The sequence below is a fragment of the Penicillium crustosum genome, assembly GCF_028827405.1.
Source record: "Penicillium crustosum strain IBT 35664 chromosome Unknown utg000002l_segment0_segment0, whole genome shotgun sequence".
In the NCBI taxonomy this organism is placed as follows: domain Eukaryota; kingdom Fungi; phylum Ascomycota; class Eurotiomycetes; order Eurotiales; family Aspergillaceae; genus Penicillium; species Penicillium crustosum.
The window spans coordinates 6627203-6646603 of NW_026623123.1; the positions used below are offsets into that span (position 1 = coordinate 6627203).

Sequence of the window (19401 nt, forward strand, 5' to 3'; positions counted from 1 at the left end):
ACAAAATTACGACAAATTCCCTGTCTTCTCCAATATCACACTGACCATGAACGCCCGAATGAAGATGTCAAACTCCCAGATAATACAACTTACCGACAATCCTCATAGCTCATGCGCCTGACTTTCTTGGACAAGCTCCTTCAAACGTCTTTCCAATACCTCCCGTCCCTGTCCAGTACTCCATACTTCATGTGGTGCATCATAAGCAATATCCCAAGCCAAAAGGTTGTCCGTAAGATGAGAAAGATCCTCCTGTCGCTCCGCCCACTGAGAACTCTTTCGAACTTCTTGACCAGAGCTCACAACGACTACAGGAGCATGACCCATCTGGATATGGCGAGAGGAATGTATCTCAGCAGCAGTCATGGTAACGGCCACGAGGCTTTCCTGTAGCTTTGCTTTGATGTATTTCCCAGACTGGTAAGCCGAACGTCCAACGACGCGGTCCTGGCGAGAACGGCCGCGTAAAATGGCGCCTGCAAGCCGATCCAATCCCAGTGGAGAAATAATACCACGAAGCCAGAGCAAAAATCCACGACCGGCTCGCCCAATGTCTCCCAGGTATGCCTCGTGGAGGGGATCGATCATGAAGATGCCGCGAACTTCGAGAAGATTGCGACTAGCAAAAAGTCTCGAATAAAGACTGCCAACTCCAGCAGAAACGACTATCCATGGACCGGTCTCGCCTGCAAGAGCCAGGGCCTCTGAAAGCACGTCCGTTGACATGCCCGCAGAATGGGGCGAGGGTGCATTGTCAGACCATCCGAATCCTGGTCGGTCCCAATAACAGTATCTGTTGATACCGCCACGACTGTAGATATCGTTGATAAAGGGTTGCAGTGTATGTTCAACAGGTCCGTTGCCACCTTCCAGAAGGATCGTTGGCGCCTTGTCATCCGCAGTGTTGTTCCCAACACAAGCGAGATGAACTTGATAGCTATCACCATGCACCAAGTACCGCTTACCTGGAGTCTCGAGCCCAGCGTCAAAAGAACGCATTATCAGAGTCGCTGTGAACAAGACAGCCGCGATCGCCATGACAGCCAGTAAAATGGTTTCAGCGAGAACAGCAATCCACTCCAGAAGGGAGCGTCGAGTCTCTTCTCGACCAGTAAGACGCTCTTCCTCCTCGCGCTTACCCCAAGCAACCGCTCGGTTTTGGATGGCCTGATAGATAGATATCAGAGCTACCCAAACGACAGAAGCGATCCCCACCCAGCCCTCTTCAAGACGGATTCGCGGCACAGCCAGGATAATACACATGTCCACTAACAGCAGAACGGCAAGTATAATGGCCCATATAGTCATGGGCTTGGATGGAACTGCGAAGAACAAGAGTCCAAGGACGAGGTATCCTGTCGCCAAGGTGGTATATGAAAAGGCAAAGAAACCCGATCCCCGCGGGTGGATCATCGGTGGACTGACAAAGATGGAGACTAGCAGGAATGTCCACCATATGAAGCTCAGTGCCAATGCGAGGACTGACACGCCGCGCACCGCGCGCACGCTCCATAGATTGTAGGGCGATACCTTGTTTTAGTGTTAGCTATCATACTTGTCTTTGGTATGCTCTTTAAATTTAGTGTGGTTTTGGTTTATTAGACTTACTGCAGGATCATCTGGGCTTAGGAACCCCTCGTTCCTGTCTACAGGGAGCAATCTTGAGCGCTCAGTAGGTTCTTCGAATCTTTGCTCAGGCGCATGTCGACCTTCTTCCCCATTTTGGGTATGGGGTGGGCCTGTGGACTTGTGATCTTTTTGCGACCCCAAAGTGACATATTGAATATTGGTGTCGATCTTTGATTCAGCAAGTTTCATGTAAATTAATCAAGAGGGGAATGTATGTTTGAAGAAATGGACCCAGGCCCAACTTGATAATATCTAGGCTGATGGGTATGACATCATACATTTCCCATACAGGTTGTTCCCGAGTAACGCAGATCTATATCTTGGAATATTCAGGTAGTACGGTCATTGACTACTCTGGTGGATTTTGGCGTATTTATTTGTCACAAAATACGAAAAATGTCGATGTATTACCTTAAGGTATACTACGAAAGAGGCCAAAGTTGAGATGCGAGTGGGTAGAGGTGGTCTTCTAACCTACATATAATTTCCTTTACGTATTCTGCTAATCACATATCACATATATTAGCTGGTAGCTACTTACTGATATTTATGCTGATTCATTCGAGGATTTGAGAAACAGAGTCCGGAGAAACCATCAACATGACTCCATTCAACCATATCTAACATTGCCGGAGCCATCTCCAAACCAGTCATCCGCAGCCAAGGACTCCTCAGGAGAAGCATAGTTTATGATTGTGCTCTTCGATGTTGTGTAGGCATTGTAAGCCTCAACTCCGTTCTCGCTTCCAACTCCACTCGCAGACTTCGCACCTCCCCATGGACTGCTGGGGTCATTTCGATGATGGGTATTCACCCAAGTAATTCCTGCGTCAATCTGTTCCGACACTCGGAAAGCTTGGGGAAGGTCAAGCGTCCATACACCGGCTCCCAATCCAAACTCGCTGTCATTTGCCAATGCGATTGCTTCTTCCTCGTCATCGAAACCAGCAACGACAATAACAGGACCGAACGCCTCCTCGCGCCATATAGATGTCTCCACAATGCTGTTTTTTCCTTTGCTGGATGCAAGTAGCGTTGGTTCGTAAAAGTATCCCTTCTCGAAGTCGAACCCATCAAGCGGGCTTTGAGAAACCATCCGCTTTCCACCGATGAGAGAAACCGCATTTCCCCCATCTAGAGCGCTGTTGACTAGGCGCTCTACATTTTGCAGCTGCTTCTCAGAGATAAGTGGCCCCATGGTTGATTCCGGGTTGCTCGGGGCCCCAATTCGGCGTGTAATGCTCTCAATCTTAGCTTTGAGCTTAAGCAGTAACTCTTCCATGATGGAGTTTTGCGCTATAATCCGGGTGCTGGCCACACACGTCTGTCCACTTGCGATGAAGCTTCCGAAGACGATTCCGTTGATCGCCGTATCGATGTTGGCCTTCTCAAATACGACCAAGGGCGCCTTTCCACCCAACTCCGCAGTGTATTTTGCCAGATTTCCACCCACAATCTTCCCAATGGCTCTGCCGGCCTCAGTGCCACCAGTCACATCCACCTTTTTTACCAAGGGATGCTCAACCAGTGCTTTTCCGGTGATAGCTCCATAACCAGGTAAGACGCTTAACACACCATCTGGGATTCCGGCCTCATGAAGGATTTTGCCCAACAAAAGCGTTGTCAATGGAGTCAGCTCGCTGGGCTTAATTATGACACTGTTTCCAGCGGCAAGGGCTGGAGCAAGCTTCTTCACGGCGATCAATAACGGGTGATTAAACGGGGTGATCTGAACGACCACTCCGAGAGGCACTCGATCGACAAAGTTATGCAGCTTACCCATCGTCGGCAGAACAGAGCGCTCCTCGACTCTTAGCAGTGAGGCATAGTATTTGAACCATCTTGTTAAAGATGGGACCTGGGCCTTCATTTCTCGAATCACGCGACCTGTCTGCTTTGATTCTATTGAGATGAGCTGTGGGAGTGCATCAGAGAGAAGCGCTGCGCATTTGTCCAACACATCGGCACGATGGTGACGACTCGCACGCGACCATACACCGGACTTGTATGCTGCGTGGGCGGCGGAGATGGCAGTCTCGACATCTTCTGGCGAGGCTGCATGACATCTATCAATGGTTAGGCTGGGATCCAACATTTTCCGAAGCCGGCGAATCAACTTACTGCGCGAAGATCTCTCCGGTTGCTGGGTCTTCAATGGGAATTCTGTAGAATTGTCAGTGCTGGTTCGAGTGTCAAGATAGCCGTTACCCACAGGTTTGCCTTCCCATCTTGCTCTTTGCCGGCCAACCACAAACGATATTCCATGATAGAAATTATTCAAATATATTCAACCCTTAGAAACACCCCAAAAGTCGGGGCAATGATGCTTTATAAATTGTGCTTATCTGGCTTATCTCCCTTGAAAAGGGGGGAAATTGCCCAGGTGAGGGGTCGAGCTTGGAGTAACATTCGACCTTCCGACTTTCCGTTTATAGAGGGTTTTCTCTTCAGGTCCTGTCCTGTCCTGTCAAGGAATGGATTGCATTGACCATGATCACAGGACTAACGTATCGAGGAAAGGGGCCATGTCGATCCCTTCTTCAATTGAAACGTCGCGACCTGCACTGTTTTCATCTTCAACCCCCCCCCACCATGTATACTGACTATACGACACCGGTAAACAAAACTGTCAAGCCACTCTCGCATCCTGTCGGAATCAGACCAGAACATATCGCCGACGAAGAAACTCTCCTCTACCTAAAACCTAAATATGACCACCGTTCGCCCAATGAATATACTATCAAGAGATACTGGGACGACTCAACCATTTTCACAGTCACTGGCCACAAATATGGTGACACCCCAGCTCGCGAATTTCGCGATTCTTCAGGACTCCCAATGTTCCAGTCTCGCGCGGCAGTCCTAGCATGGAAACGACCACTGCGGGTGCGACTGCCCGGCAACGAAGACGAAGAGCTTGTGGATTTCAGGGTCGACATGAAACACGTCTACAGACTCACATTTCGGAACTCGATGGAGCCCGACTCGAAAAGCGAAAGCGATAGAATGGCAACGGTCGAAGTCCGAGAGACCGGCAGTTATGCGTGGCAAGGATTCTCGGCTAGTGTTGGGGGCCAGAAAGTGGTTGATGTTCGTGAAAGCATGACGATGAACAAGACACTACCCAAATGTACCTCCCAAGGTGACGTGTCCTTGATGCCACGACAGGTGCTTGAGATTCTTGTGGCTGAGGGGTTTGACTTGTCGCTCGTGAGTGTAATCTATGTTCTGGTAAACAAACACTAACTGTTTTGTTCAGGCTGCACTCATTGCCGTCTACATGGCAGATACAAGGTTCAGTACTGCGCCTCCTCATCGATGCTAGGATAATAATACAAGGGCTTTTGGATATTATAGTTGACCTGGTCTCATTCCATGCCTTTTTATGCAATGTCGTGGAACACTTTGTGGGTGTGTTTGTTGTATCGGCCTGTTTGTTCTTTGTGTCAACTCTCAAAGGACTATGTAGGTAGACAGCCCCATTTGCCTGATTGTATTTGGATTTATTCTTCTCTGGTAGATTTTATTTGTCCCTTATACCTAAGATGGCATCTATTTTGGAATTAGGGAAAAGCTATCTATTCAAAGCCACCACCGCATTTTCCTGGTATTCCATGTGAAGGGAGCTACCTACGTTCACAGACATAAAGATCCTCTTTTTGTTTTAAGACGGTTTGCGACTGTCCATGATTAGTCGTCTTGTAACTTGCACCACCTTGGTCATCAGCTAGCTGGACAGAAAGCCTTTGGTTTAAAATTTTCTCGGCCTAATTGCATTCAAGCTATTTACCGTATCTCGCTGCCTACAACAAGCTCTTGCAGATTGTTCCGGTGCTCGTTCTCGCCATCTAATTCCACGTATGAATCTGATCACAACATGGCATGACCAATGGCTTCTCTTACTATGCACGAATGCATGGCGAGACTGCGTTATTCTTCAATTTGATCCACTTATTGATGTACATAGCGAGCAGGCTTAGCCGAATGGACAGGAAACGTTCGCAACCTTGAAAGTATACTCGACGCCGAGCCTTTTTCACGTCTGTGATGCCTGTTCGTAAGCTGCGCTGCCTGAATAAATGTGTGTTTCCCTGTATCGTTTACTTTTTGTTCTTATTTATTTACTTCGCTCCCGCTTCGCTCCCTCGAAGACCTTTTTATCTATCTCATTGAAACTGAACATCAAAAACTTCATTGTCGTCTACTACTATCCCCTTTTATCATCCTAATCACCACCGATTGTCACCGTCCCTATCCTCAACCTTTGGGAAAGAAGCCTGCAATGTCGTCTGATGATCCAAACCTCGTTTCAAATGATGAGCAGGGGGAGCTCTTCGGCCAGCTCCTAACAAAGGTGCACACAGAAGAAGTGTTAAAAAAGAAACACTATACACCCATTTCGGCTCGTGGCTATGGCTCTCGTTGCGCCGCTGGTGGGGTTGTCCAGTACGGGGAATTCATCGAGAGCCCAATTCCAAATGAAAACGCAGCAAGACGGCAGGCGCTTGTTCTATATTGCGAGATGGTCGGGGTTTCAGAGCGTCGCAAAGAGCTAGCCTTTCTAGTGGTCGTGGACCTTCTCACCGGAGATGTTCTCACCAACAATTTCGTCCATCCAACCAATATCGTCCGAGACTGGTTCACCCGATCGAGCGGCATAACGTGTGCCAGTATGAAAGCTGCAGTGAAGGAAAACCTCGCCCTTCGAGAGTGGAAAGCAGCGCGCGAAATGCTCTTTGAACATATGGATAGTAACACCATCATGGTCGGCCACGCCCTCCATAACGACCTGAATGTCTTGGGAGTTGTGCACCCCACAATCATCGAGACGGAAATCCTTACCGCTAATGCGGTGTTTCGACCGCTTGAGAGACCCTTCCGGGGGACTTGGAGCCTCAAGGCCTTGGCCAATGACTTGCTTGGCCTGAAAATTCAACGGGGAAAGCGTGGACACAGTGCATTGGAAGATGCGATGGCTACTAGGCAGGTGCTACTGCATTTCATCAAAAGCCCTCTCGACCTGGAGGCTGGGGCTGATGCATTACGAAGTAAGGAGCCTCCAAAGCCTGAAGAACCGGTCAACAAGGAGCCGTTGAAAGATCCTTGGCTTGACTAAGTTGATGAGCAAATTACTGATTTTTTCTTCATGGGGTTAGCCCAACCTGTCTTCTAGGCCCGATTCAACATGTCAAATTGATATCCCTCAGCCTTCGACAGAATTAACAATACTAAGCTAAGTTTCCTAGGAGTATCACACTCCAAGTCCTGGATACCTTTCTTTTCACAGAAGATGCAGTGTTCGGGCCGCTCTCAAGGCTCATGCAGCTAATATGGAGCCTCAAACTGTTGCCTGAAGATATGCTCAACAAAATCATCCAAGAGCGCCCTCAAAGATACAATGGGGCACAGAGCATGATGCGCCAAAAACCAGATTCAGTACTATACCTCCTTCCTGATGCTAAATTATACCAGGACTTTTGAATATTACAATTGATCTCATTTCACGCCCCTTTACGTAATGTTGGAGATATAATGTTGTCAAACATTTGGGCGTCTTTGTTGTATCTGCGTCTTTATATAGGTGGCCCCTACCTCCTTGTATGTGGTCAGTATTCTTCTATTGCTAATTTCTCACTTCCAACTGGGATAGGTTTCAGTTATGCTGAAACGAGAAAAGGATATATACATATATGAAAGCCACCGCATATCTCTGGGATTCTATATAGAGGTATCTGTCCTCACAGTTCACAGACATTAGTGAGTGTCTTTTTTTTGGTTGTATAGCCTGCTATACACCTACCTTTGGTCACCCGCTATCTAGGTATTATCGCAGTTCCTCATAGTATCGTCATTCACTACAGATTTTCTCGCCTTGGTATATACAAAGACAAAATGATCCTTTTAAGTTATTATTGAATGTTTTCTGCATATGGATTTATACAGACGATAAGCAAAAGTTTACAACCTTGGAAGTATATACCACATGCGCATTGCGTGCAACAAACAGAAATACGCCTATGGTGTAGGTACTACTGTACTTATAAATGTTGACCTGACTGCCATTCGTTACATTTATTATTCCAAATATTATAGAATAAGTTATGTGGCACCTTCAATCCTACCAGTTTCTTCCTTATATGTACTGCCTGCTCTGCTTTCACAAATATACCACATCCGCATTATACTACACTACGTAAGCATAAAGTTATACAGCTCGTGCTATTTGTTGCCCTGAAGATTGACAATATAGCCATTTGTGGACTATAAAATCCATGACCGAGGAGATGCATGTTATAGAGGATAGTGGATATAATTATCGTCTTTTGATTTTCATCCTCCCTTTGCCGGTACTTTGCCCGTGTAGCTAGTTGAGATAATTGCTCATATATACTTACTTCTCCCTCATCGGTGAATTACAGACCGAGCCATCAAGAAGTCTGTTTAGGTACTATTGCTAGGAACTCCAGATGAAGGACACTTACAAGTTCTACACCTTTGGCAGGACCCCTCAGTCATGGAAGGCTAGCAATGATATTAGTCAGCGGTAGGTGACGACACAGCAATCACCCGATGTGAATGGACTCGATTATTTCTACTAAAAACCATAAGCCATTCCGCTTTGAGAAATTATCGGCAGTGGGTGGAAGAGAACACACATACATGACAGCCCTCATCCATGCGCCCCTCCTTTTGATCGACACAGCCGTGGTACCCACTTGAGATGAGTGACCTTCAGAAATCATTTGCCAAGTCAAAACTGGCCAAATTCCCACCCGAAGCACCAATGCCTGAATCAATGAGTTATTCAGAGGATGCATGGGAGGATGGCTCTTCGGCTTCCTCGCTGTCATCGACCGGGACGATGGTCCCGTCACCCACGCGACAGCTATTCGCCCGAACGGGCCGACGGTTCGTTTACTTCTCCAATCTCTACGAGCTCAAATTGGGATCAATTGGTTATTTGGACCAGCCGGTTTTCAGACATAAGCCTAACATGCGACCATAGACAATCATCTCAAACCTCTTTGACATGGACAGACTTCTTTGACCAGGAGCTCTTTCTTCCAGAAGAGGTGGATAATCTCCATATTGTCCACCATGTTTATTTAACACCGCCAACTGAATCAGGTCCGCTTTTTGTCATGCACCATGGGGCTGGTTCATCTGGACTTTCCTTCGCGACGTGCGCGGAAGAGATTCGGAAGATCCTCCCAAAGGCGGGAATTTTGTCACTAGATGCTCGAAGCCATGGCCGCACTGTCGTGACTCCATTGGACAGCAAGACTGGCGATAACGCTCCTTCGACGGCAGCGGCAGCCCAGGCAGAATTATCCGGGCAGGTTGAGCTCGACCTTAGTCTTGAGACCCTGAGCCGGGATCTAGTCCATGTGATCTACCAGACACAAACCAGGATGGGTTGGGGAAAGCTCCCTGATATCATTCTGGTTGGACACAGTCTCGGTGGAGCGGTGATTACGGATGTCGCGAAGAAAGGAGAGCTGGGCACAAAGCTGTTGGCATACGCGGTGTTCGACGTAGTTGAAGGTATGCTGGGCTTCTTGGTTTATGTCCTATCAGATACTGATATCCCTTTTTGACAGGGTCTGCAATGGATGCCCTACAGAGTATGGAGAAATATCTCTCGACTCGTCCCACCCGATTTCCATCCCTGCTATCTGGAATTGAATGGCAGTATGTTTCCCTCCCGATTATCTTTTATTCCCATCATGACTTACAAACACCACAAGTACTCGCTCCCGCACAATCCGGAACTCTACTTCCGCTCGCGCCTCGGTTCCGTCCCTCTTATATGAAGAAAGCGAGCCCAGCGACCCGTCTCGTCCTTGGGTGTGGCGCACCAACCTCTCCGCAACGAAACCCTTCTGGGAAAACTGGTTTGTTGGTTTGAGTAGGAAGTTCCTCGATGCACGAGGTGGCAAGCTACTACTACTTGCTGGTACCGACAGACTAGATAAAGAGTTGATGATCGGGCAAATGCAAGGTATGCGCTTCGAAGATATCTCTGTCAGCTGTCTATAATCATTCGTCATCATGCTCACTTTAGTGTTACAGGGAAATATCAACTCCAGGTCTTTCCTGAAGCAGGTCATTTTGTCCACGAAGACCAGCCTGCGAAAACTGCGCAGATCCTGGCGGACTTTTACCGACGTAACGACCGGAGCGCGTTGGTGCTTCCACCCAAGGTGGCGGATATGCAGGCATCAGCCGCGATGAAGAAGGGAACTGGTGCACCTGGTGGCTCAACGGGGCACCTGAGATAGTACCTTATATTTGTCTCGGTGTTTGAAATGAGATATGATATCCAATGAGAGGCCGGTGGTCCATAGATGTCAACATATGCTTCTTGAGCAAATAGGTGAGCTGCAAGGCTCTTTCTCTAATGAAATTACGTCTACAATTGATGGGATTTAGCTACTCTTATGTACGGAAACATAATCATATGAGCAGAAAAAGTCTCATTTTCGAACGGGTTGAGAAGATCCTTGGGCCCAGGTCAACTCGGCCACAAAGGGCAGCCGGAAGTCCAGTCTCCAATCCGAAGCTTCATACCACCCCGCTGCGATAAACATTAGAGCAAAGAAACAGGGGAAAAAAAGCTTCCGGGCACGGTAAAACGTTCGTGCCTCTCCATCGATAAACACCGAGAATCAAGTTTTCGAGATTCCGAACGCCACCGGGATTCCATCAAACGGAATCATCATGCGCGGATCGTGAAAAGGGATGTGATAATACAAGGAGGAGTAAGGGTATTCTGAGAGAAAAAAAAAAAAATAGCGTATGACGCCAAGGAAAAATGAGCTAAATGCTTTTAAGGCAAATAGGCACCACCCGCAACCACCAAATTCATATTGGTGAACTTGACCTTGTAGACAGGAGACTTCTTCGTCGGGAAAGCGCTGATTTGGTCAGCCGTGACAACGACGTCCTTCCCTTTCTTTTTCTTGGTCTGGCTTGTCGAGGGGTTTGCGGCTGCATCAAGTCTGGTTCCAGTACCTGTTTCGCCGATGATACGACCACCCTGAGTAGTTTCCTGAGAACCAGCCACGTCCCAAACTCGCACGGTACCATCAGCTCCACCGGAGACCAGTACTGTGGACTCCACGCTCCAGCTGACAGACCAGATTCCACCCTTGCCGTGGCCACGCATGCGCTTCAGTAGTCTACCAGGAGCTAGGTCCCATAAGATGATGCAACCCTGGTCATCGGCGGATGCCAAGAGCTTTCCATCGCGGCTGCACTCCATCGCGGTGATGCTGCCAGTGTGACCAGTGAACATACGGACAGCATTACCAGTCGAAACAGCCCACATGCGAACAGTGTGGTCAGAGCTGGCGGTGAAAACATATGCCGAGTTGGGATGGAAGCAGACGACATCAACATCATGGTCATGGCCGACGAAGATACGCTGCTGGCGAATTTGGTCACTTACCCACAAACGGGCGGTCCGGTCAGATCCACCGGAGACAAAGTAGTGACTGAAGGGTCCCCAGCTTAGGTCCCAGACAGGGCGGTCGTGGCCCTTGTATACGACCATACATTGCCAGCTATCCAAAGACCAAAGGCGAATAGTCTTGTCCATGGATGACGAAAGCAGCCAGCGTGCATTGGTGGCGACCTTGTCATCACCCGAAAGGCCTTCGCGAGCAGATGCGCAGGGCTGGAACGCAACAGCAGTGACGGGACCAGAATGGCCGATAAGGCGACGTGAACTGGCAGGCGGCGAGTTATCAAGGTCAGGGTCAGCAGCTTGAATGTTTGTGCCATCAAGGCTCCAAATTCGAATATACGACTGCTGGAATCCGACGGCAACAAGCTGGCTGTCATCTGAAAAGTCCATGCAAGTAACTCTGTGTATTTGTTAGTAAAGCTCTGTGTTGATAGGACTGATCAGATGAACATACCCATCGTAAGTGTTGTGGAATGTGAACATGCACACACTAAGTCCAGGACCGACACCACCTGTGCGAGCCTTGATCTCGAACCGGTCGCGATGTTCCATGACCTTCTTCACCTCAATCTGAACGTCACGAGCAGTGGACTGAGGGAAAGGAAGATCTGCACGATTAGGTGCTTCGTCGTCATCTTCATTTTTGATCATTTGGTCAAATTCTTGAATGAGCGTGTTACGGCCAGGGGCAGGAGGCTGTTTCGCATCTTCTTCGGCTAGTTCAGCCCGCACGTCCTCCTCCAGAAGTTGCTCCATGGGGAGTCTTCCAAGCTTCAGGCGGGGGAGTGTGCCGGCCATGGCCGGGTTGTCACCGGTATAAGCCGAGCCGGGGTGGTGCCCCGGAATGCCTTCATCCTCAGCCGGGAAGGTCTGGTCCGCACTGATCTGGTTCAACATGGCAGCGAAACTGAATCGGTCATCTGCTGCTCGGTCCAAAGTTTTCACCGAGCAAAAGCTGCTGAGAATGGCGTTCATGACAGAACCTCCCTCCTTATCCTTGCTCTCCAGAAACTGGAGAAGATTGGTGTAAGCGGGGTTGCTCAATACAACGCGGTATTTGTTGTTTCGGTAAAGCTTAGCAACGGAGTTGTCCTGAAGATGCTCTGGCAAGCTGATAGGCTCGAAATGGCGGACGTCGTCGGTATGCTCAGGGAGGAACATGTTCTTGTTGGTTTCAAAGAATGACTTGGCATCCTGAGGATAGAAGGAAGTGACCATGTTGAAAAAGGAATAGACAAAAAGCGGCCATAGAACACGCCGAAGTTCAGGCTGTGAGAGAATTAGCATCGAGTTGTCAAGTCGCTTCTTGTTTGTCGCACCTTGTACAGATCAAGATTTTCCTCAACCCAATTCTTCAGTAAATCTAGAAATGTATTAGTTGGTATGTTGGATCGCCTGGTGGAATAACCAGCTCACCGAAGCCTTGTCGAGTTTTAGGACGAGAATCCTCTCCAAGTTGAGGGAGCGGACGCCCGTCAATCTCCTGGTTGGCAGATTCCATACGCAACATTGCCTCTGTACGGCTGTAGCCCTTCTTGGCTAAATAATCAATAACCTACAAAATATCAAAAGTCAGCGTGCAATTCAAACCAAACTTATGCAAGCAAACAAAAAATCGCAAGACAAGCAGGGCGTGATGGGGGGAGTCTAATTGAGCAAACAGACAGCCTGTTCACGTTCGCGTCTCTCCTCAGGAGTGAGGGGACGCAAAGGCTTCGCCATGGGTGGATGCGGCGCAGATTGTGCTGGAGTCACATCAGCCGCAGGCACATCAGCAACTACCGGCTGTTGTCCCTTCTTGGTATTCTTCGCCTGCGAGGTCGGGCATGGGCGCCGGCGAGCTGCGCGCCGGCGAGAAGGCTGCCAATCCTCGTCTCGAGTTGGCATAGCCACAACAGTTCTGGTGGTATCTTTCGAAGGTGGTGTGTGTTATGTAAAGACGAAAGAAAAGTATGGGTTGGCAAATAGATGATAATCGTGAAAGTGTGAAGAATGGTTGTTGATGAGAACCGCGTGAAGAAAATTGTGGATGATTCTGAGTTGTGATGCCTTGGGTTCTCAGTCACAGACCTTGAACGCGCGTTAGGCAGTAACGGCTAGATACCAATGCTCTTCGAGGTCTGTGAAATGAACCATATTGTCGGCATTGCAGAGAAACCCGCGCGGTCCTCCGTCTGGACTTCCATCACCATCCACAGGCAGCAATGACCAATGGACGGGGAGTTCCTGGCCTTGTCGTATCAACCAAATGACCGACGTTGTCGTGCACTAGCTTGGGGTTTCAATAATGGACAACGATCATCATCCAAGAGCTGCAATAGACAATGAACAGGGTGCTCGAGGGCTCGTGGCATCCTCAATATCGTCGGGGTTGAGGCAAACCGCCTCAGAGGCTTCTGTCTTGGATATCCACCATCACGTTCTGGGGGCATCCAGTGGAAATTTCGCCATATATCAAGCTTCCCAAACTCGGCTGATTCCGAAACACATAGGACGGACATAACGTGCAAGGAACAATAATCGCAAAGGGATAATAAAGGGGGACGAGGAAAACTTCTTGAACAACGCACAAATAAATCACAATGGCACCTACTATTTGGTTCAAATTCTGCTGTGACATAGCACCACTTGGTGGTGCACTGGGTCCTGGAGTCGGTGCAGAATGAACAGGAGTTCCAGGTAATGGTTGCTGGGAAGGCATCGCCATCCCATTGCCGTTTACACCTGGTCCCATACTGCCACTGCGAGGTCCAGGGCTTGGGGCCCCGCCTGGTGCCGACATAATCGACAACTAATCGACAACAACTTCGAGACAGATCCTCAGATTGCGGCGGAGGATGGCAACAGAGCAGGGTTGCGTACAATCGCCGGCGATTTATATGATGGACTTAGAGGGTCAGCTATCAGTGTTTTGTCTAATGTATATAGCGCCCAAAGGTATATGGGACTTTCAGCGTTCAACAATAGAATAGTGGATTTGATATCTTGAATTTGATATCCCGACGAGCCAGGCTACCTCACCGCTTATTAAGACCTCCCCAGTTTCCATCACGTGACTACAACTAACAAGCATCCCAATCTCCACGGGGATCTCGATCTCTCATTTTACAATTGAAAAGCCGGTGGAATTGATTCTACAGAGTAGCTATCTAATTTTTTTCCCCCTTCGTACAACGCCCAACCAGTCAACATGAAAGAAGATGCACCGCCGCAAGAGCTACCTGTCTTTACCTCCGCCGATCGCATTCGACAGCTGAATGATATGGACAAGGTACTACGGTCATATAAACTATCAAGAACCATCTACTGATTCTTATTCATTAGGATATTACCAAACTTCTCCAATCTGCTGGTCTCGCGATCCAAGCTTTGACCAACGCCAAACCGGGCCCCTCTTCCGCTGCACCAGATGGATCACTCGACTCGCACAAAACGCGGTTCAAAGAAGCAAGCGCAAAATACTTCGCGCTTCTCTCCTCAGCCGATGTCTCCCTCCGTCGCCAGATATACTCCCTAGAGGAATCATCTCTCGTAGGACCCGAGAGGGCCTCACGCGCAGGGGACACAAAAGCTGGAGCCAGAAACGAAGGAGTCGCGGGAGCCAAATCGCGAGCTCCAAACTCACTGGATATCAGTCGGCTCAATAGCCGGAAGGATACAGTTGGGAAAGATAAGGAGGCTGAATTGTGGGCGGCTGCTCGTCAATTCGTTGAGCAGATGCAGAAGCCTTCCGAGACAAGCAAGGATTCTAGGCCAGCAAATGAACCAGAGGATATGCAGGTGGATTGAATGGTGTGCTATCTGTTAATTCGGCGAGATTGGTTGATTTTGCTTCATGCGTTTATGATACCCCGGGCTATATGCTGCCACCAGCATGGAAATTACGAATACAATGAGTCCCATTGGAAGATGGTACATATATTTACAGAGTGCCAAGTACACATACAACCAACCCCAGGCGCAAAATGTGTATGGATTAGCGTTCACGGATATTCACAGAACTACGCTATACAAAACGAAAACCCAACGACAGGTATAGTTCATCAGCCTAGCCGAGCAGGATAATTATCGGAACAGTAAGCATGGCTACTTCTGCATGGACATGATCATTTCCCGCTGGGTTTCTCGGTCTCGGTTCGCATCAGACAATGGGCCCAAGCCTAGGTTTATGTTAGCATATTGCAACGGCATAGACATTATGTGCATCCACTTACTTCGGAGCTCGCCAACAACATCCTTCGCTTTGCCAAAGTAAACCTCCTCTGTGATGTAAAAGTCTAGGTCAGCACAAACTCCTCAAGCCATTAAATCGCAACGATAGAAAGAAACATACGTAGCAAGTTTCGCATCTTCAACTCCATATCCTCCACCAGCCTGCCCACATTGGCGACATGGCTAGCATCGGACTCCACAGGCAGATCAACTTCCACCTGGCGAGTCATGTTCCCGCTGAGGTCCATATCACCAAGAGCCTCGGTTTTGTTGGCTAGGTGGAGGATAACGGTACTAGTGAGTTTGTAGTGGGACATGCGAGCGCGGTCGGTGGCCTCGAAAACGTGAATGCTGTCCCATTCGCCGGAGCTCTGGGAACCCGGGGTGACACCTAATCAAGAGACACAGTTAGTCGCAATCCAAAGCATAGAAAGTAACCCGCAGTCAATCCATAACGCACCCTTCTTCAATAGAATCACGCCGGCAAATCCATCGTCCAAATCCCAGAAATACACACTCCCCACGCCTCCCTCATAGTACAGCTCGCGGTAAACATCGAACGACTCGTTGGCGGCAACCTCGAGCTTGCGCACTCGCTCACTGGGCACGGTACCATCCTCGAGCGGAGGATCAAACTCATTGCTCCATGGTGACCGGTAGCTATCGCCGTCGCGGTTGTAGTCGCAGAGTAGATAGTCGCGGTTGCTCTGCGGGCAGCGGCGAATCTCCAGGGGCTGGTCAACAGAGGAGAGGAGGTCTTCCGTGAGCTCGGGGACGATTGAAGTGATGGCTTGCAAGTTGGTCTTGGTATCCCGTGGGTTCAGGCGCCGAAGGAGGTCGCTGCGGAAGGGGGTGGTCAGCTCACTTGTCTCCGACTGCATGGGGCGGGGTTGCCTCGGGGTCTGGGATTGTCAAGGCGGGTGTCATGGTTGGGGGGCAAAGGGGTCTGTAGTGCCATATTGGTTACGAGATGGGTTACTCACAGCGCGCTGTCAAATTGTGCGTCAGCCATGGTTGCGAAGGTTGGTTGTATACCTGTTGCTTGATGAATGGCGGTGTTGATCTTGGGCGGGTGAGGTGCGTGCATATTTGGGGATACTTGCGTGGCAGTACGTGATATCTATAACAAGCGCAATATATCAATTTCGACAGCATCTATAAAAAGACGAGAAAAGACTACACAAACGTATAGCTACAGATATGCGTATTGAAACGTTCTTTGATTGTCTTTTTATCTTTAGCTCTGAATTTATTGTACGAAATACGCTCTCTCTGCAAGATCTTGGTAGGAACGCCAGACCATTATCGGATTGTTGGGTCTTCAGGGCTTTTGCAAGTAATGCAGAGAATAAATTTCCATCGATGTATGTAAATGGCATTTTCTGTCTCTTAAGGATATCCAGAGGCGAGACTCATCTCCTCCTGCCACCACCCTGCAAAGATATTCAACCTCTCTGTCCGTACCCTAGCCATCTCCTTCCCCGTGGCAGTCTTCATCATCCCCTCCAGCTTAACCAACTTGTCGCCAAAATGTTCAATGGAATTGTCCATTTCCCATTTCCCATCAACACAGTATTTCTTCCCTACAGCCCCAAGGAAGGTAAAACACCTGCCAATTCCAACAGCCCCGATGGCATCAAGTCGATCAGCGTCCTGGACAACTCCAAGTTCGACAAACCCATCCTCATCAATCATCCTCCGGATCAACGCTGGATCCTTGCATTCGGTCGTATAAGAAACATGTGACACGATCGTCTGCACCCTGGATGCAAGTTCCGGCGTCGCACCCCGCGCAAGGAGCGCATGCTGCACCATCGTCGTTGGGTCAAGTTCTTCGCTTCCAGGAGCTGCATTCATCTTCGAAAGGTACTTTCTGTCACCAATGTCATGCAATAATGCTGCAAGTTTGACAACTGCCCCGTTGTATTGTGTTGTCGGATGCAGTGCCCGTTCTGCTTCCAGGATCTTGTTGGCGAGCGCTCCCACTCTGTGAACGTGTGCTGGGTTATGAGATGGGTCGTGGCCTGACATGCAGTCTGTCACGAAGGCGGACATCTCGCTGAAGAGCGTTTGGAATTCTTCGCTGGTATCATCCATTGTGGGGGCTTTCAATCCAGTTATTGGGAGATTGGTGGATTTTTCGGTCCGATGATACTAACTGAATGGTAGCCAAAACTTATGCCAACGGGACAAGTTGGATTTTTATAGCAAGGTAACTATTGGTTGCTACGTCCCTAGGCAACAACACCATATTTCGAAGAAAAACACGGAATTTCCCCCGCAGTAAACAAATTTGGCGGTGAGGAGAGTATTTTACAAGGACTTGGTTGAATGTGAGTACATCGGTTGAAAATTATTATCATTCCATTAAAAAAAAAAGGCTCCATATCACACGAAAGAAAGTAAATTATGCTACATGGCCAACAGGACCCCATAGATCCGGATCAGGGATAGTCCCGTATGACCACGCCGAATTACAAGGTAGTAGATCGAATACATAATCCGTCTTGCTCACAGAGCAAAGGCAGCAACAACCAGGCCAAAGAGGCCAGCAGCGGAGGCACCGAGCTGGACATTAGCAGCAGCGTTGGCGGTCTGCTGCGAGAATCCAGAGGAGCTGGTAGCAGTGCCCGAGGAGGAAGAGTCATCGTTGTCGTTGTTATCATTGCTGTCATTGTTGCTCGAAGCTGAAGGTTGATGTTAGCAGGGTTCCGTATCAATAAAAATGAATGCGGACATACATTTGGAATCAGTGCTCGACGAGTCGGAGCTAGTCTGTGTGGCAGTGTTGCCGGTACCAGTGGAGGTGGTGGAAGAGTGGGTAGCAGTTGCACCACTGCCATTGCCACCCCAGAAGTGCGAGTTGTAGCAGGACTGCTCACACTCGGTATACTTCTGGATGTCGGCTGGAGAGCCAGTGCCCTGGGGACAGGCAGAGACACAGTTGTAGGTGTCATTTACCTGGTCATCGTTGGGACAGGGCACATGGTAGCACTTGGCTGTGCAGCAGATATCCGTAGCTTTGCCTAGAGTTGAGCTGGGTTAGTATAAAACTAAAGACGAGAGTGAGAAATGGCAACTTACAGCTCTTTGCGCACTCAATCTCAGGAGTAGTAGTAATGGTCGAAGGGCTCACGGTGGTAGTGTCTGCGGCAGCGGCGAAAGCCAATAAGGCTGAGAGAGCAAGGATGCTGAACTTCATGTTGGGTGAAAGTGTATTAAGAAATGATTAAATCAACCAAGGGAAAAAGAGTTGGTAAGTAGTGACAGTGTATTGAAGAGAAGAGTGGTAGAGATGTTGGGTGGGGGAAGAGCAGACAGCGAAGTATTAAATATTATTGATATCAAGCCTACAAAGCAAACGGATGCCCTTGGCCCTGACATGGACTTTGCCTCAAAACAAACCCCAGAGATAAAAAAGGGTATACCATAAATTCCCATTCGTGATGTCTCAGAGGATGTTAGAGTTGGCGCTTTGGCTTCGACAGACCAAGCGCATTCAGGTGATGCACGACGATGATCTTACTTCCCCGGACAAGGATATCGTGTAGGATAATCTCCCCCTTTCCCCCTTAGGAAGGGGGTTTCTGTTTTGGCGCAAATTGAGACCCCGAGGGACAGCAGAACTGTCAAATTGGACAATATTGATTGACTTCAGGCATTAGCGTGTGAGCAAGGGACCAATTTCTTTTTCACTGTAGTATATTGTCAACTCCTATTGGCTCTTAGGGCTTGGCAGGAGAACCTTGAAAGTCACAAAGAGCACCAAGGACAAAATCGAGGTTGTAAGTAACTAGTTAGTTAAGTAGTTAGTACAAAGTACTCCGTACATTGTACAGAATAATAGGGCTACTGTTTGTCAGGTGGAATATCAAAACAGAACATAAGGGGCAATGTGATTATGCAAATGTTCAATATGGTGAACAAGTGTGCAATTGGAAGTCCTCAAGCACCGATCTAGGCAGCATACTCCAGTAGTTCATGTAGGCTCAGCCATTCGAGAGATGAAGTGCATTCAAAGATTTGGCGCTTAACTAGGCAATACATAGGCACAAATGCAAACCATACAAACATAAGGCCATCACCTGACT

General features: G+C 48.6%; 10 protein-coding genes across 10 annotated transcripts; 4 read left to right on the top strand and 6 right to left on the bottom strand.

Moving 5' to 3' along the window:
* Positions 1-102: 102 nt before the first annotated feature.
* N7487_006040 (DUF2417 domain-containing alpha/beta hydrolase) lies at positions 103-1818 on the bottom strand (the record flags this gene model as incomplete). Its single annotated transcript, XM_056873787.1, has 2 exons — positions 103-1530; positions 1609-1818. The coding sequence occupies 2 exons, from the start codon at positions 1816-1818 to the stop codon at positions 103-105; spliced, it is 1638 nt and encodes a 545-aa protein (XP_056731507.1).
* A 421-nt stretch (positions 1819-2239) lies between these two features.
* On the bottom strand, positions 2240-3894 carry N7487_006041 (aldehyde dehydrogenase; the record flags this gene model as incomplete). The annotated part of the gene is made up of 3 exons (XM_056873788.1): positions 2240-3695; positions 3751-3792; positions 3842-3894. The coding sequence occupies 3 exons, from the start codon at positions 3892-3894 to the stop codon at positions 2240-2242; spliced, it is 1551 nt and encodes a 516-aa protein (XP_056731508.1).
* A 327-nt stretch (positions 3895-4221) lies between these two features.
* N7487_006042 (uncharacterized protein) lies at positions 4222-4954 on the top strand (the record flags this gene model as incomplete). Its single annotated transcript, XM_056873789.1, has 2 exons — positions 4222-4839; positions 4889-4954. The coding sequence occupies 2 exons, from the start codon at positions 4222-4224 to the stop codon at positions 4952-4954; spliced, it is 684 nt and encodes a 227-aa protein (XP_056731509.1).
* A 957-nt stretch (positions 4955-5911) lies between these two features.
* On the top strand, positions 5912-6745 carry N7487_006043 (3'-5' exonuclease; the record flags this gene model as incomplete). The annotated part of the gene is made up of 1 exon (XM_056873790.1): positions 5912-6745. The coding sequence occupies one exon, from the start codon at positions 5912-5914 to the stop codon at positions 6743-6745; it is 834 nt and encodes a 277-aa protein (XP_056731510.1).
* A 1565-nt stretch (positions 6746-8310) lies between these two features.
* ppe1 (putative ribosomal protein/carboxylic ester hydrolase (Ppe1)) lies at positions 8311-9911 on the top strand (the record flags this gene model as incomplete). Its single annotated transcript, XM_056873791.1, has 5 exons — positions 8311-8538; positions 8636-9174; positions 9231-9321; positions 9378-9631; positions 9703-9911. The coding sequence occupies exons 1-5, from the start codon at positions 8351-8353 to the stop codon at positions 9909-9911; spliced, it is 1281 nt and encodes a 426-aa protein (XP_056731511.1). The 5' UTR covers positions 8311-8350.
* A 548-nt stretch (positions 9912-10459) lies between these two features.
* N7487_006045 (putative transcription initiation factor TFIID subunit) lies at positions 10460-12985 on the bottom strand (the record flags this gene model as incomplete). The annotated part of the gene is made up of 5 exons (XM_056873792.1): positions 10460-11498; positions 11553-12367; positions 12418-12461; positions 12515-12653; positions 12764-12985. The coding sequence occupies 5 exons, from the start codon at positions 12983-12985 to the stop codon at positions 10460-10462; spliced, it is 2259 nt and encodes a 752-aa protein (XP_056731512.1).
* Positions 12986-14288: 1303 nt separating this feature from the next.
* N7487_006046 (mediator of RNA polymerase II transcription subunit 11) lies at positions 14289-14887 on the top strand (the record flags this gene model as incomplete). The annotated part of the gene is made up of 2 exons (XM_056873793.1): positions 14289-14369; positions 14423-14887. 2 exons carry the CDS (start codon positions 14289-14291, stop codon positions 14885-14887), a joined length of 546 nt encoding a protein of 181 aa, XP_056731513.1.
* A 297-nt stretch (positions 14888-15184) lies between these two features.
* On the bottom strand, positions 15185-16397 carry cap2 (F-actin-capping protein subunit beta; the record flags this gene model as incomplete). The annotated part of the gene is made up of 5 exons (XM_056873794.1): positions 15185-15258; positions 15313-15360; positions 15432-15701; positions 15771-16150; positions 16294-16397. 5 exons carry the CDS (start codon positions 16395-16397, stop codon positions 15185-15187), a joined length of 876 nt encoding a protein of 291 aa, XP_056731514.1.
* Positions 16398-16699: 302 nt separating this feature from the next.
* N7487_006048 (HD domain-containing protein) lies at positions 16700-17407 on the bottom strand (the record flags this gene model as incomplete). Its single annotated transcript, XM_056873795.1, has 1 exon — positions 16700-17407. One exon carries the CDS (start codon positions 17405-17407, stop codon positions 16700-16702), a length of 708 nt encoding a protein of 235 aa, XP_056731515.1.
* Positions 17408-17821: 414 nt separating this feature from the next.
* On the bottom strand, positions 17822-18512 carry N7487_006049 (uncharacterized protein; the record flags this gene model as incomplete). The annotated part of the gene is made up of 3 exons (XM_056873796.1): positions 17822-17997; positions 18052-18336; positions 18395-18512. 3 exons carry the CDS (start codon positions 18510-18512, stop codon positions 17822-17824), a joined length of 579 nt encoding a protein of 192 aa, XP_056731516.1.
* Positions 18513-19401: the final 889 nt, after the last annotated feature.